Source organism: Gambusia affinis, linkage group LG21, assembly GCF_019740435.1.
Source record: "Gambusia affinis linkage group LG21, SWU_Gaff_1.0, whole genome shotgun sequence".
In the NCBI taxonomy this organism is placed as follows: domain Eukaryota; kingdom Metazoa; phylum Chordata; class Actinopteri; order Cyprinodontiformes; family Poeciliidae; genus Gambusia; species Gambusia affinis.
The window spans coordinates 11,771,883-11,788,272 of record NC_057888.1 but is presented as its reverse complement, the minus strand read 5'-3'; the positions used below and the strand labels follow the sequence as shown (position 1 = coordinate 11,788,272).

The window sequence follows — 16,390 nt, the reverse complement described above, 5'->3', positions numbered from 1 at the left end:
AATATTAAGATTCATACCTGTGATAAGCTGGTGCAGCTGTTACCCAGTGAGTCAGTGAAGTGTTCCTGCTCAGATCTCATTTCTTTTTCTTTTTTTTTTATAGATTGCATCAGAAATACTTGCAGAGATGAAAATTCTCACTGTGTTGTTTTCTTGTTATTATTGTTTATGCCTGAAAGTTTAATAATTAAGACATTTTTCTATCTGTCCATTCAGAGAGCACCCAGTGTGTGGAATGGGTCAGGACATAGGTGGACAGGAAACGGGGATGACCCCCAAACCGATGAACCCCTCCGCTCCCTCCATGACTCCACCGACCCCGTGCAGTTTGCCCGGTTTGGGGCTTCAGGGCCAAGACACTACGATCAGCAGCAACAGCACGCCTTTCTCTCCTCCGGGCCCAGCCGGCCCTCGGGAGCCGGCAGCCATGGGGGGCCACATGCAGGGCTACCGCTTCGGCTGCCCCCCTCCACACCCTAACTACACCGGGGGCATGCAGCCGCCTCAGCAGGGCCCCAACTGGAGGATGAACAGCCCCTCTCGTGCCAGCCCCAGTCCGGCTGGGGGGCCCCACTCGGCTCAGCAGAACTCTATGCTGTCTCCAAGGCACCGGGGCAGCCCAGGGGGTGCGGGGAGCCCCCGTGTAGCTGGGGGCCTGCAGTCGCCCTCTCCTGTTGGTATGTGCGGCAGCGGCCCTGGAAGCGCGGGCAGCGCCCATTCTAACAGCTACACTAGCAGCTCTCTGTCCGCTCTGCAGGCCCTCAGTGAGTGCCATGGCGTGGGGCACGGGCCCTCGCATGCACACACACTGGGCTCCCCTGACCGGAAGATAGGCTCCCCAGCTGGAGTCACGCCGGGGTCAGGGGTAAACCCTCACATGATGTCGAAATTTGGAGGAAGCTCGAGCAACGCAGGCGGAGCGGGAGACTTCGGCACTCACTCAGAGGTGAATCAGGGACACGCCCAGTCCGAGGGCAACCAAACGGAGCCTAAGGAGGAGAGGGAAGGGTCCCTGGATGCTCACGACGGTCACGACGCTCACAGCCGCGTCCACGACAACAAGGGGAACACCAAGCTACTGCAGCTGCTCACCACCAAGCCGGAACCCCTGGAGACACCCCTGTCGCCGGGCGGCGGAGGGGAGGGTAAGGACCAGGCCAGCGCTGGGGTCCGAGGCGGCCACACGGTCGGGAGCACTCATGCCACCTCGCTCAAAGAGAAACACAAAATCCTACACCAACTGCTCCAGAACAGTACATCCCCTGTAGACCTGGCCAAGCTCACCGCTGAGGCTACAGGCAAGGAGCTGGGCCAGGACCAATCACAAGGTGCTGGGAACCAGTCGTCGGGGGCAGAAATCACTCCCAAGCAGGAGCCGTTGAGCCCCAAGAAGAAGGACAATGCACTGCTGCGCTATCTACTGGATAAGGATGACACTGTAATGAAGGACAAGGTCTCTAAGCTGGAGCCCGGGGAGGTGAAGGTCAAGGAACACCCCCAGGTCAAGGTGGAGAAGCAGGATGCTGGATACGATCGGGCCGAGCAGGTCAGTGTTTGAAGAAAACTTTACTTCTGCTGTGGGTGTGTTTGTGATCTTGTTTATGTACACACACATCAGCAGATCTCTAATTAAGCAGACTGAGCTTGAGCTGTTTTGCAAAGAGGAATTGGGTAATATACAGTACAGACCAAAAGTTTGGACACACCTTCTAATTGAATTCAATTAGAAAGTATGTCCAGACCTTTGGTCTGTACCGTATGTTATGGCCGAAACGATTATTGGTGATAATCAATTATAGAAATATTCGTCATTCAATTTAGTAAGTGATTAATTGTTAACTAGAATATATAGACTCAAAAAAAGGCAATTTGCTGAAAGAATAACATACTTAGAGCAGTAATTAATCTAAAAAAGTAAAAATATATATATATACATTTTGCATTTAAGATAAAACACAGTCTGTAATTATGTTCTACATAGAACAAAAGGAAAATTATGCAATTATTAATCTGTTAATAAAAAAAATCAACATATTTAACCATATAACATCAATAAAACTATTTTGATGTAAAGTTGAGCAGAAAGTGCTGAGCTCTTTCCATGTCAGAAGTATTTTTTTAATAATCTATAGAATGTGCTGCTTTAGGAGATTAATCGTCTGAATAGTTGTTAGATTAATTGATAATTAAGATAGTTAGTTGCAGCCCTTCCATATGTTCTAAAATAATACAAATGCACATCAAACTTTTCAGGTTTTACCTGCCATGTCATCTTCTCAATTCTGCAGTATGTGTTGATTTATTATATAGAAGGCCAATAAAATGCACAACACTTACAAAATGTGTTCGCACAGGGTGTGAAAACTTCCTCCCTCTCCTTGCATTTAGAGTTTTTTTTAGAGTGAATTTGCCGCGCCTGGGCTTTATTAAGGCTTATAAACACATCTGGTCCCCTCGCCGCCTTTGTGTTGGCAGCAGCCCGCTAAGGGAATCTATCTGCCAGCTTCAAACAACTGTGACATTTGGAGGGAGCTCCCTGTGGTTCTCTTCAGCCATTTGATCCCAGTTGCATTTGGCCGGAGTCCTCAGGTTTGGCAGAGCTGGAGGCGGGCTCGGCGCTGAAGGAGGGAACGGAGAGAGAGAGAAAAAAAAAAGGGAGCGAACAGTGAGAGTAAACTCAGTCAATTCAACAGGGCAGAGGTTTGAGACCGACCTGATGATGGCCTCACACGTTCAATAAGACTCCTATTCGTGGTTTAGCAGGAAGCTTCACTGCTAAACCACCTTACTGAGAATAACACCAATATCCTTCCTCTTATTGATCTCTTTCTCTTAAATTCTATTCCGAATCGGCATCTTTACACAGCAGTCGTGTTTTCATGTAGCGAGTGTTTAGGTACTCATATAAAACAGGGGTGGACGCAATTTGCTGGATAATGAAAGACTGAACAAAGACGAGGGAGATGAGAAAGGTGTAGATACCCCCAGGAGAGCCCAGCCTCGGCATGCAGAGTGAAAATGATGAGCCATATGCTCCTGCGCGCTCTCGCTGCTGCCATGGAGATGGCGGGCAGAGCGATCGCTGGGCTTGTAGGACGCACACGAAGAGAATGCAGGGTTTAATAATGAAGGTTTGATTTTCTTGGAGGTGCAAAGCAATAAAGTAAACCCGAACAATGGAGCGGATTCTGCGGTTTTTAACTGCAGCCATGAAATTAGATCGTTATTAAAGCAGTCATTCCTTTAGTTGCCGACAGCTCATCCAGGCTAACAGATATCATTAATGAGAAAAAGGACATTTGTTAGACACGCACTAATCTGTGACTTCATTAGTCATTTCGTGTGAGTGGGTGTGGGTGTGTGTGTGTGTGGCTTTCTGCGCTCTTCTGGTGAATCGCTGCTTGGCCATGTGTAAAAGCTGACTGAACTAGCTACCGAGAGTCATCCTCTCCACTAACCTCGCCCACTGCTTCCTCACTGACTCTCAGCCTACCTCTGCCTTGCTCCTCCTCCTCTTCGTCATACTCACCATCATCGTTTCAGGGCTGAATTATTGATGGCCGGGGCAGAGTTAAATGAGAAATCAAATCCCAGTTATGGCTGTGGTTCACTATGCGGCAGCTTGAAGCTTGTGATTCGATCATCTATCAGTTATCAACAGAGCAGTAGGTGGACATATTAGGTGACTGTGTTGAGGGTGTTGTTGCACCTTTTTTGTTCTTTCACTACAAAATGAGACAAGAAAATGTGTCACACACACGCAAGTTTATGGAAAGGTTTAGAATTTGACCTAAGTATTTTTCAAAGTATTTTCAAAAGTGAAGTTATAAAGAGAAAATAGAGGGTGTTGGAATATTTCCAACCCAGTTTAGAAATGGAAATAAAACATTAGAAATTTGATTTCAATTTGTCCATCTATCTATACACACATTTATGTATCTGTTTGCTTATTCCTCCATCCATCCCACCACCATCAATCAAATATTTTATCCATCAGTATTTTGAGATCTTTCTGCCACCCACCCACTTGTCTTTTTTCCACCTATTCATCCAACCTAGGTTGGATGAATAGGATGAATAGATGGTGAAATCCATCTGTCCATCATCCAGCCTTCTGTCTTATGCTTTTCTGTTTGTCTATACAACCATGGATCTAGGTCTTAACATGTTCAGTCCATTTATCTATCTGTTTTTTTAGACTCCATATTTAGAAATATGTCTCAAAACCTGATCAACTCTGTGAATTTTAAAGCTTTGGTTTTTTTTGTTTATTTTTTTTAGCGTTTTGTTTTCCACAACTGAAAAGATTCTGTTCTTCATCAAAGAAGGTCTCTAACCATCTGTCCATTTCCTGCGCCATGCTGGTGGTGTTCATGAACCCTAAGATACTCTTGAATCATCCACTTGGACTAATGGCGGTCCTCTGTTTAGTTGAGAACTTTCGATTTACCTGCCAGGAAGTGCAAAATCCATCTACATGGCTTTATCCTAAATCTCCACGCGCTGCTGCTCCAAAGCCACAGTGGCGATGGCATCCGGCTGCTTCAAATTCCAGCTGCGTGGCAGAAGAGCACCTGCCACTCTCCTCTCCCGGTTTAAACATAGGTCTGTTTGAGGGGTGGACGATGTGGACTTAAAATTTTGGTACGATACAAATACTACTACTCACATACTACTCTTGAAAAACATTTTCATCTTAAATAAGCCATTTTTCAGGACGACAAAAGTGTTTTGTTTTTTTTGTTTGTTTTCTTTTTATACCACTGAGGTGTACACAGGAACCACATTTAATTTATTTTTTTAATTTACTGATATTTATTGATGCTCTTGCAGAAGAAATGTTGGAAGAAAATAGCCAAAATAAAACCTCCACTAACGCTGTCCGTTTGTTTTGGTTTATTTAGCGTCATTTATTGAAATTTGAGACGAGGACAAGTCCAAATTCTCATTGTGATAAATTTTTCTTAATGAATGTTATTATAAATGCCCATTCCTTGGCAGTTTACGTTGCTGCTTCTCAGATTGTTGTTTACGCGATTTGAACTATTGGCCATTATTATGAGATCATTTCAAAGCACGTGTCCAAACGAAAGCAGGTGCCGTTATGAGGGAGACGGCTCACTGGTTCCGTCCCTGCTGAGCAGCCACGTTCGTGATGCAGTGCTTTCAACATTTTTCAGCCTCTGATTACTTGAGAAGAGCTGTGTAATTTGATCACCTGTCATAAGTAGTTTTTTTAAAGAGCAGCCATTACCACGTTGTTGCTCCAATGAAAGAAATGTAATTCTACACTCGCTAATTACCAGACAAGATAAATAAATAAACATGGCTTGAGGAAAGAGCTGGGATTTGGATTGAGATCTACCTGCATTTAACTAGCCGAAAGCAGATTTTAAATTTGCAAGTTTAAAGCCATCTTGCGTGAATGAAATATCCAAGAGTAGCATGGAGTGTCCCGTGATTTTACATAAACTGTGTGAGCAAGTCTTATTTTTGAAGATTATTTTTATTGATCACCAACTGCATCGTTAATCCAAGCTGTTAATGAACATCAAGCATGAATGTTTAAGAAAGTAAAAGTGAGATTTTGACTTTCTTGTGAGATTATTCTTAAGTGCACGATTATTGTGCAGAATTATTATCCAAGCAAATTAAAATGCACGTTTTCCCATCTCATTATTTTTATTTTCTCTAAGTGAGAATTCTAATCCTAACTCAAAAACATTCCGGTAAACATTTCTGAAATTGAAAAAAAATAAATAAATAAATCTATGACCAGAGGCCTGACCATTCTTTTCAGCAATAGGAATAAGCTTCCATTCATGAAGTCCGTCAGTTTCCTGACCTATTGACTGTCAACTTTTCGTCACTTAATAATACCAGTCCATTCCAGTCCCCTACCTCAACCTTGTTAGCGTTTGACTTGAAGTGAAGCTTTGTGCTCGTTACTGTTCTACCCACTGGTTCATCCATCTGAACTGCCAAGAGTCACTCTCAATTCCTCTGTAGTATCTTTGAAAAATCTGTACTCAGATTTTTCTTGGCCCAGTCTATATGCTTTAGCTTAAGAGTCCCGTTCAGTGGTGGTCGGGTTTACTACCTTGGCCGTGTCTCGTAGCTCTGAACCCCTTTTGGCAGTTATGAAATATGATGAAACTGGAAGATGATGGATTCTTGGTAGCTTCACACCTGGTTCTTCTCAAATCCTTGGTGCTGAATTTGTCATTTTTCTCAACAGATTTGTTCTGACCCAGTTGACTATTTGTAACAAAACTTTTGATTTTTCTGGGATTGCGCCCCAAGTCTTAGTAATTTCAAGATTACAGCACTTCTTGAGAAATACTTTGGTAATTTTTGTCTTTTGAGAGTCAGGAAATCTCGTTTTTTGGCTCATTTTACAGAAATAGAGGAAGCTGCGAGATAATTTAGCTCGCCTTGATATAGGTTGTAGATTTTTTAGGCCACACCCTGCCTCTTTACACAAATGCACATCACCTGGAATAGTTAAATCCATTCAGGAATCAAGTTTATCCCGCTTACATTTAGGAAATATGCCTAAAAATGATGATATGGTCGAAATAATCACTTCCCTTATAATTGAGCACACAGTTTATGCAGAATCCACACTTTTAAATGAAAATCATGATATGAGTTTTAAAGGATAAACAATAATAGGCCATAATTTAAATTAAAATAGAGGTAAAAATAACTTTGCAGTGCTCTATATACTATGTATACATGTTATTTCATTAGAAAGCTTTTCAAAGATGTTAAATGGCTTGAAGAAGAGATTTATCTTATTTCAAAAATAGCCAAGCTCCATTACCTTATGACTTTCACAAAGTTGATATTTTTTTTAATGACTCATCGGTGACGGTAGTTGGTAAATATTTATATATATTTTTGTAGGTGGTGTTGTCATGTATCCGTCAGCAATATTTTGTACTCATATTTATTTCAAGCTTAAATGCCAGCATTCTCGTAGGGGTAGGGTCATTTTAGTTTGTGTACTTGACAGTGGCACTTCTGCTTTACTCAATCTGTTTCTAAGTTCCCTTTCCTGTCAAATGTCATTAACTAAGTCAAGAAAAAACAAGACATTCACCCTTCTGCCATGGAGTCCTCCACACCAGCGTCGATCAGTTTTTGAGAACAATAGAAAGGTCAAGACAGGTTCATATCAGTATTTTGAGAAAACCGAACTTCTTTTTGTTTATGAATGAAGTTTTCATAAATCTGAATTTGAAAAGAGTGTGTAGTCAGTGCAGCATGATTCCCTGTATTCTTAAAAACTCGGTAGTTTTAAAATTTGTGTGATTTAGCATCTTCATTTTATCAGCTTTACATTCAGTTATGCCGGACTTAACTTGCCAATAATGTTCTGTATGCTGCAGCCTCTTTTGTTCATTTCTGTTAATGGCAATAGATATTTAATCCCAATAATTTTTTGATTGGGTTTTTTTAAGACTGCTGTAATTAAGCAGCTACAACACAGAGATAACTCAATTAGAAAATCCTGCAGCTAAAGATGCATAACTCGACAGAGAAATTTGTTGCAAAGCAATTGTCAAATGCTAGGCTAATGCCTGCATATGAGTCATTGATGATTCAGCTCATAACATTTCAGTGTAGTTTTAGTTGACATTGTGCTGACAGAACTTATTGAAAAAGTTGTTTGTCTGCTTCATGAACTTTGTCCTTTGCTTTGAACAACATAAAATGTAATTATTGGTGTTTCAGCTGTTCTCTGCACAAGACACATAGACAGACTGTAAACAACATTGTAAAAGGTAAAAATTTCTTAGCGTTCAAAAAAAAGAAACAGACGCACAAGATGATGCTCAATACAGTTTAGCAAGTGACTGACACAAAAATGGCATGTGGACAGTTGGTAAACAAAACGTAGATAGTAGACCTGTCAGGAACATTAATATTAATATTTTGATTTCGGCTACAACTGTGTGAATTTGATGGAAATATGTAGGCATGAGTAGGTCTTGATCTGTAGTAAAAGTTTAGACTGGTTGTAGTGCTGTGAATGGATATTTTCTTAGTACCAACTGAACATCATTTAAACCACTTCCATTATGACCACCGTATCCCCATCTTAAGATAGCTGCTTGAACCAGGGTAACAAATAAAATTCAAAACATCCCTATTCTGTCCGTTTGGTGCTATTGAGAATTAAGTCAGTTAAATTGTAATGCCAAAAGAGGATCGCACCCTGCTACGAGCAAGTTGTATGTGGCCGTCAAGTGTTTGTGAAACAAATTATAGTGTCAACTTTTGCAGAGGTGTTAGTTTCTATCAAGTATCGGATGCGTCCGGTTTGGTTTGTAGGAGTAGATATTGGTCAGCGCTTCATCCCTGGCTCACTGTGGGGAAACGTCAGCCTGCTGTTGCTAGGCATGCAAATGTCTCTGAGTGCCTAAACTATGAAACATGCATAAAATGTAGGACACATCAGCAGCTGACAGCTAATTCCTGCGGCATGAAGATCATTTTTCTGTCTATGTCCGTACTTAAATATTATTTTCTTTTAAGTAATCTAACTTGCTGTCATCATAACTATTCAGGAGCTGATTCTACCTTATTTTAAGAAATGAAGTTTGATAATGCATTAAATAAGGTGCATTTTCTTCTTCTTTTTCTTGAGTGCTTTCAGAGTGAGCCTAAGACTTAATTGGGTGATAAATGTCTAATCTGTGAGTGCTTTGAGACTGTATATTTACCAGGTTGTGAATTTTTTTATTTCTTGCCTCTGAACGTTTGCGTGTTGCCTGTGTTCGTACGCTTATAGGTTGTAGTGCTGGAGAACACGGATTGAATTACATACACAGGCATGCACCGAAGGCCAGCTAGTTAAAAGGATTGATAGCAGCAGAACCCATTAAGAGTAAAAGCAACTGGAAATGGAGAGAACTGAAAGTGGGAGGAGAGAGAATCGAGGAGGAGGAGAGCAAACGGGGTGTACAGAGGCATTACATCATTCCTGACCTCATTAGGGCTTTTCTCTCTCCCACCACTCCCTCCTCACTCTGCTACTCTCTCCAGGTCTCCTATATATCTACTCTACTCGTCCTTTCTCAGTACTATCAGCATTGTGGGGCTAATCATTTTTATCCCGTTTATATGAGGACCTACCGGGTCTGCCTGTTGTCGTGTGAAAGCTGAGGACCTTGAGCTCTTCAGATAAATATTGTCAGACATTTTTGGCTACCCTGTTATCATTCGTAGCAGTTGCATGCCTGACAAATAAATGTCACTGTATGGAAAACTGAAGTGCAACACTAGACAATACTGTGGTGCTGTACTGCTGTACAGTATGTCACGATCTGTAAATATTACCCCAGGCGTGATGCCCTCTGCTGGACAGTTATGGCCACTGCAACTTATTTACTAAAACTCCCAGTGGCTGCCTTTGAATCATTACATTTAATTGATTATCTTTTGTTTATTTTATTTTTTTTAAATTGACAAAATTTTGCTTCTTTTCATTTGGTGGTGTTATAATTGTTAGGTGTACACTCCTGATCAAAATCTTACAGCTTAAAAACATGTCACTGGTACTCACGTTTCATGCCACTGGACTAATAGCAGGTTGAAAGTTCAACTTTAAATTTTAAAAGATGAAATGGGAGTAAGAAGAAACCAGAGTGGATTATTTCTTGAACACCTTATTTTAATTTAAAACGGGTTGTTCATCGGCTGACTAAAAGTTTAAAGCTATTAGTTTAAAGAAGGAAGCAAAATCTGGAATGGCACATGCCTTGACGTTAAAGCTACAGCCCCATATAGATAAGTTTTTAGTGTTTTCACACTTGTTTGATTGGGGACCAAAATTACAACATTTCTTACATTTTCACCTGGTGTGATTTGCTTACACACTGCACTGTCAAACAAACTAAACGCTTTGAAAATCCTGTTCGCCTCCTCGCCTATCGTGGCGCTGCACCAAGAACCACTGAAGGAAACAACAGGAAAACCTCTGAAGAAGACAAAGCGCAACTTCCTCCTTCACAAAATGAAAACAAAAATGGATTGGCATCAGATTTTAACAGTAGTAGGATTTCTCTTTAGTTTCTGATAAAAAAAAACAAACAAAAAAAACAAACCATTTTTCCCACTAGCGCTAAATGTGGGCGTTTGTTTTTGTTGTATTTGCCCAGAATGCCCTGCGCTATAGAGCGCTTCCTGCTTTTGGGGAGGTCTCCAGTCCACTTGGCATTCATATATGCATTTGAACCGCTCCAGAGTTCACTTCAACTGAACCGAGACCTAGGTTTTTTGGTGTACCGGAGTTCAATTGCCTTTTTTAACAGCCTTTGACTTAAATTCGGTTATTTGAGGTCAGACTCCAATCCTTTGGACCAGAGAATAAACTTAGGAATAAAATATTTCCCATCTTTTGGCGTCTCATGTGTGGCCCACCTGAGGAGCGAGTACGAAAGCAGGTTTGTGTTGTTGGAGGCCGAGATGTAGAGATGCAGCGTAACAAGAGTCCTTACTTGTGTAGTTCAACAATCCTTCCTCAGTCAGAGACAGAAAGCCGTGTGCCATAATGATAAGAAACCCAGCTTCAGGCACAAATTTGAAGTTCTTAAGACTATTTCCTTAAACCTCTGATCAGTCGATGAACAGTCTGTTTGCTTCAATGTAGTTTTCATTAAACAAATATATTCTCCATTTGTTTTGTTCTCTTTTTCCATTTTTTACAGCTCAGCCTTCATCTTAGCAGTTATTCATTGTTGAACAAGTGGTCGTGTTAATACTATTGGGTTTTAAGAAAGTAATCTGTCACTTGTTCTCCCGGTGAAAATATAATTGTTACATTATATATTATGACGAAATAAACTACTCCTTCAAAATGAAAGTAGTTTATATCAAACTGGAGCAAATGAAAGGTCATCATGAACTAGTTTGTCAGGAGGCCTATAGTCTGAAAACTGGGTAGATTATGTTTCTGCAGCTCATACGACAGCATTAACAGTATCCATGTGACCATGTTAGCACTCTAATCTTATCCAGATTGACAGTGATTTGATATATCTTATTGTTGGTAAATGAAGATAGTTTTCATCTTGCATGTTTACATCTTTCTTTTCTGTCTTTCTCCTGCTAGACATTTGTAACGTCTTTTATGTAAAGCAAACATCCTGTTGGCCTTTTTAATTTTACATTTCAGATGACCGAAAGTTCCAGAAGTATATAAAAATACGAAGAAAATCCTTGGAATGATTAGTTCTATTTTATTTTATTTTTTATCAGTGCCATGGCTCCACGAGGTCGCCACTATCTGGAAACGCTCGCTTCGTCTCGGAAAACCTGTTGGAGGCTGCTGCTATTTTCTAAAAATGGCAACCATTTTCCCTGACCCTTAACTCTCGTCACTGAGCAAGTAAAGCTCTCTCCCCACCTTGGCCTTGTCCTTGTTGGAGATAAAAGCTTGTGGAAAGCTACAACAACTTGTCACATCAGATGATATTCCTTTTGTACTTACATGTAGCCATGAGTGGTGGTTGGCTTTTTGCTTAAACGTCTTTATTTTACTCCATTATCTGGTTTAAAAATTCTACATTATTAAACATTTCGGATTCTGAGGAGGCTTTCATATTGTAAAAAGGTTTCAACAAGTCCTTTAATTTGATCATCTCGGTTTTGGTCTCTAAAATGTCTTGAACACACCGGTGTTTTTCCATACTGCATCTTAAATATTTTGCATCCTCAATTTCTTCACACATTCTTCAGCTTTTTTTCCAAGACATAGTCTTTCCTCTCCTACCAAAACTTGTTTTTGTTGTTTTATTAAGGAAGTTAAAATGTTCTTGGTAGTTATCCTCTGCCAGCTCATTCACTATGGAAAAAAAAGTCTATTAACACAGTTTGGCTTGAAAACAGACATTTCAGCAATTGACTAACACCTTCTTGGAATGACTGTTGAGTGAATCTTTATGTATAGTATAAGGCCTTGAATTTAGGTAACAGTACAAAAGACGCAAAAAAACAAACATAGTTGTACTTCAATTGTTAAGCAAGTAAATATAAGTTGTTGGGTAAGCAAGGTAACTTGAGTTGTTTTAGAATACCAGGTAGGCCTTACATGTGCCTTATAAAGCCCTAAATCTCACTTTCAGAAAACAAAGCTCAAAATTTGGGGTCTTTGAAGATAAAAACATTTGCTCTTGTGTCCAAAACTCAAAACTGCTTTTGTTAATTTGAACTTTAAAGCGGTGTGAATGTTTTCATGATGGCATGATGCTACAGCCACCATACTAGCTAGAGCCAGATTCTTTGGTTTGAATCCTCCTTGATTCTTTGTCATCTGAGCGTCAGGTGTCTCTACAGAAGGCGTTCCAGCAGACCTCTCCAGTCGAACATCTTGTCAAACGTTCATTAGAACCTTATGTATCAGTACTTCCATGTCTGGCTTTAATCAGTTTCTAATTGGAATCCCACATGGCTCATCTGTTTGTGTTTTCATAGTCGTCTGAGCTTGACGACATCCTGAACGACCTGCAGAGCGCTCAGCCGCAGCTCTTCTGTGAGCAGCGGCCGGTTTCGTTGCCCAGTCCCATGGACAAACAGAACATCTTTAATGACATCCTGCAGATGTCAGAGAACAACGCCGCCATGGCGACGCAGCAGCAACCCAGAGGCCTCGGCATGGGTCAAACTAGTAAGTAGAGCTCAAATTCAGGGGGACAGGGGGTAAAAAAAACAGGAAAACATTTTTTTAAACCTGTTTATTCTTGCTTTTTAGACTTTGGCGCTGTCCGACCAGGGCAGTCAGGCAGGGCATTACCAGTGAGGAGTGTATCTCTGGACATGAATGTCCCCTCACAGCAGCCATCATTGCAGTACCCCATACGGGCCAACAGCCCGTACCCTGTAATGCAACAGCAGCAAGGCATGTTAGGAGGTCATGGCATGATGCCCAACCAGCCTAGTATGGGCAATGCAGGTAAGTCTAACCAAGAGCTCTTCAAGTCAAATCTAATTATGTTATTATTGTCCAATATTTAAAAAAAGCTAATCAAAAATACAACTGTAGTCTTAAACTGTGACACTTGTGGCTGATTCCAAATTCCGATTAGACACTTTTCCTTCTGCCTCTGTGTCTCTCACCCAAACCCATCAACATCATGACACACTGACTCACTTCCTGTGACAGGAAATAGTCGCCCACACAGCAGCGAAGTTTCTCTCACTGTGTCTCCCACATATCGATCCTCCCCAAGCAACTTCCAGCATTGCTCACAAAAGATTTCCCCCTTTCACATTGATCCCAGACCACCGCAATATGTTTGCAGAGAACATTCACCAAACTCTTTTCAGACCATTTTCTCACTGCTTCTCATCTCTGCGTCGTCGTCCTTCCTCCCACTCTCACAGGATTGATGACCCAAGGTGGTCCGCGGCCAGCCATGCAGCAGCAGCAGCAGCAGCAGCCGGAGGGATGGACCGGTCCAGCTTCTGCACCTCCTATTGGAGCTTCTGCTCCGGGACAACAAGGAGGCATGCAGGGTAGGATGGTGCCCGGCACCGCTCCGATGAGACCCAACAGCCAGCCTGGACCTCGGCCGATGCTGCAGTCTCCACTAATGGCCAACGGTGAGAGCCGACTGAAAAACGTCTTGGTATGAAGGCGCAGAAATAAGAAGCTGCATTACAGAGACTTTAAATCTGTAGTTCATGATATCGTCCATTTGAAGCTGCATAAGTGGCGTGAAGAAGACCTCAGCTTCACCCCCTCATAGTTTACTAGCTTATCAGAGTTGTAAAGGATGCCATCTTGTGGTTGGTCACGGTGTAGCAGGTGAATTATTTTGCACCCATCATTTTTACCTTTTATTGCTCTTGTGAAAGAGAAATTGTAAAAGTATAAAAACATTGTCTCTGGGCATCTCTCTAATAATTTCATTGACCTGAATATTTCTTCCATTCTCTTTCAGCCCAACCTGATATGGACATTAATATGGTCGGCCACCATTTCTCCCAGCAGCAGGCTCCTCCCAATCAGACAGCCCCTTGGCCGGACAGCATGATGCCAATCGATCAGACGCCTTTTGTAAACCAGAACAGGTACGTTCAGAAAGGACCTTTTTGTGTTCATCTCCGTCTGGGGATTTTCTTAAATGTAAACACTTTTTTTCAAAACCTTTCCGTAATTCAAGTGGACATTAAACATTTTTGTTTCCTTTTCCACAGACCGGCACAGCAAGACGATCTCCTCTGCAATCCGAGTCTTGATCAAAGTAGCGCAGTGGATGAGGGGGCCTTGATGTCCCAGCTGTACTCGGCACTAAAAGATTTTGATGGTTTAGAAGAGATCGATCGAGCTCTCGGCATCCCCGCCCTGGTAGAACAGGTGAGCTTTTCTAACACTTGTTTCTCACAAGGGTAATAATACAACCTGAATTGTCATATATCTTATCGAATAAGTCTAAATATTTTGCTGTGCATTTGTATTATACCTCTAAGTAAAATCTAGTGCAACCAGGTACCTTCAAATGTCACCTTATTAGTAAAAAGAGTCTACCTGTTTGCAGTTTAATCTGTGAAGGCCTCAGAAGTTTCATAGAGAACATTAGTGAATAAAGAGCATCCTGTACACTAAAGAACATAGCAGACAGGTTGGTGTTAAGGTTGTAAATTCCTAATACAGTACACTACAGTGACATTTGCAGTTGTTGTGAGAAAATATTTTAGAAAAAGGTTAAGGTGACTGAATCCTTTAGCAAAGTGCTGTAATTTAGTTGTTTTTTTTTTTTGCATCAATTTCTTACAGATATTCCACTAATGTTGATTGTTTACTGTTTCAGAGCCAGTCACTGGAACCAGACCAGTTCCCCCAGGACCCCACCATCATGTTGGAACAGAAGCCCCCAATGTACACGCAGCAATTCGGCCCGCCGCCCTCCCACATGGTGCCGAGGGGCTTTCCCGGCCCTCCCATGCAGGAGCCCGGCTTTCACCCGATGGCCGGCCAGATGGGGCCCCGGCCAACCTACCCCATGATGAGAATGCAGCCGCGGCCTGTACTCAGGCCGGGCGGGGTCGCACCGAACCAGCCCAACGCACTACGGCTGCAGCTCCAGCACCGGCTTCAGTCCCAACAGGTACGCTAGTCCACCCTGACATGACACGACATGCAGCCCATTGATCGACTCTGAACTCACAAGTTGGAGTTATGTGATCGCTCTTATTTGAAGCCCCTGATTGCACACATTTAGACGTCTTAGTGGTCTTTCTGTATTTTGTACCATTATTACCAATTTCTTGGAATTTGCAGTAAATGTAATGTGTGTGTTCATCGTAAATATGTTGTGTGTATGCCAATTGTTTTTTCACCATTAACCTGTCGGGGGACTAGAGATGAAAATGAACCCTTATGGCTAAACCTGGCATATTTACATGGTGGTTTTGATGCACTGATGTTGATTAGAGAGTAAAACTTAAAAATGAATGAGGAAAAGCCAAATTCAGAGAAATTAAAGAGGTGCTAAAATAAATTTAAGTTAGTAACTCTTTCTATTTGTGCTTAAATGTGTTTTTGTGGGGGGTTTTTTTACAGCAGAAAAGTCAGCCAATGATGACTCAGATGACTGGCGTGTCAAATGTGAACCTACCTCTACGAGCCAGTGCTCCAAGCCAGGTACAACCACCATCATGCAACATTCCTGCACAAACACGTTTTATCTACTAATTTAGCTTCCTGATGCTTCACAACAAACTAAAAACTTAAAGATGCCACAGTGTGTTCCAAAAGTATTCAATACGCCTTCAATTTTTTTTCAAATTTGGACACATTGCATCCACAGAAAGGCATTTGTAAAACAGGTTACATTTGACATCTTCTCGCCGTCGCTCTGTCACTTCCTTTTCCTGCTATTTCCAGGGAAACATCAACGCTCACATGTTGGCGCAGCGTCAGCGAGAGATGCTCAGTAACCACTTGAGGCAGCGACAGCAGCAGCAGCAACACGTTCAGCAGGCCCAGCAGGTCCAGCAGCAGCGCAGCATAGCCATGAGGGCCCAGGGCCTCAGCCTGCCTCCCAACATGGCCGGAGGCATGAGCAACCCCAGGAACCCCCAGGCCGCCCCCCAGCAGTTCCCCTACCCGCCCAGCTACGGTACCAGTACAGGCCTGGCCTCGTCACCTCCCCCCACCAGCCCCTTCTCCTCCCCTCTCTCCCCCAGCCTCCCCTCTCTGCCCCCCAACCCTCAGCTCCACCTGCATGGCACTTCCTCTTCCTCCACCTCCTCCTCCTCCTCCTCCTCCTCCTCACAGATGATGATGGGAAACACAAACATGATGGGCGGACAGTATGTGGGCGTACTCAACCCCCAAATGCAGCACAGTGCCTTTCAGTTTTCCAACTCAGGTACT

The 16,390-nt window shown here is 42.3% G+C and overlaps 1 protein-coding gene across 5 annotated transcripts in view; it reads left to right on the top strand.

Moving 5' to 3' along the window:
- Positions 1 to 16,390, top strand: part of ncoa2 (nuclear receptor coactivator 2) — a 68,396-nt gene that overhangs the window by 47,766 nt on the left and 4,240 nt on the right. For 2 of the 5 annotated variants that reach the window (XM_044105357.1, XM_044105356.1), the window contains exons 11-19: positions 217 to 1,546; positions 12,484 to 12,676; positions 12,761 to 12,961; positions 13,393 to 13,611; positions 13,953 to 14,082; positions 14,209 to 14,368; positions 14,823 to 15,119; positions 15,575 to 15,655; positions 15,899 to 16,385. In XM_044105357.1, coding sequence (XP_043961292.1) covers positions 217 to 1,546; positions 12,484 to 12,676; positions 12,761 to 12,961; positions 13,393 to 13,611; positions 13,953 to 14,082; positions 14,209 to 14,368; positions 14,823 to 15,119; positions 15,575 to 15,655; positions 15,899 to 16,385 — 3,098 coding nt within the window. The remainder of the gene's footprint in view (positions 1 to 216; positions 1,547 to 12,483; positions 12,677 to 12,760; positions 12,962 to 13,392; positions 13,612 to 13,952; positions 14,083 to 14,208; positions 14,369 to 14,822; positions 15,120 to 15,574; positions 15,656 to 15,898; positions 16,386 to 16,390) is intronic. The other 3 variants (XM_044105360.1, XM_044105358.1, XM_044105359.1) reach the window with 3 other exon arrangements.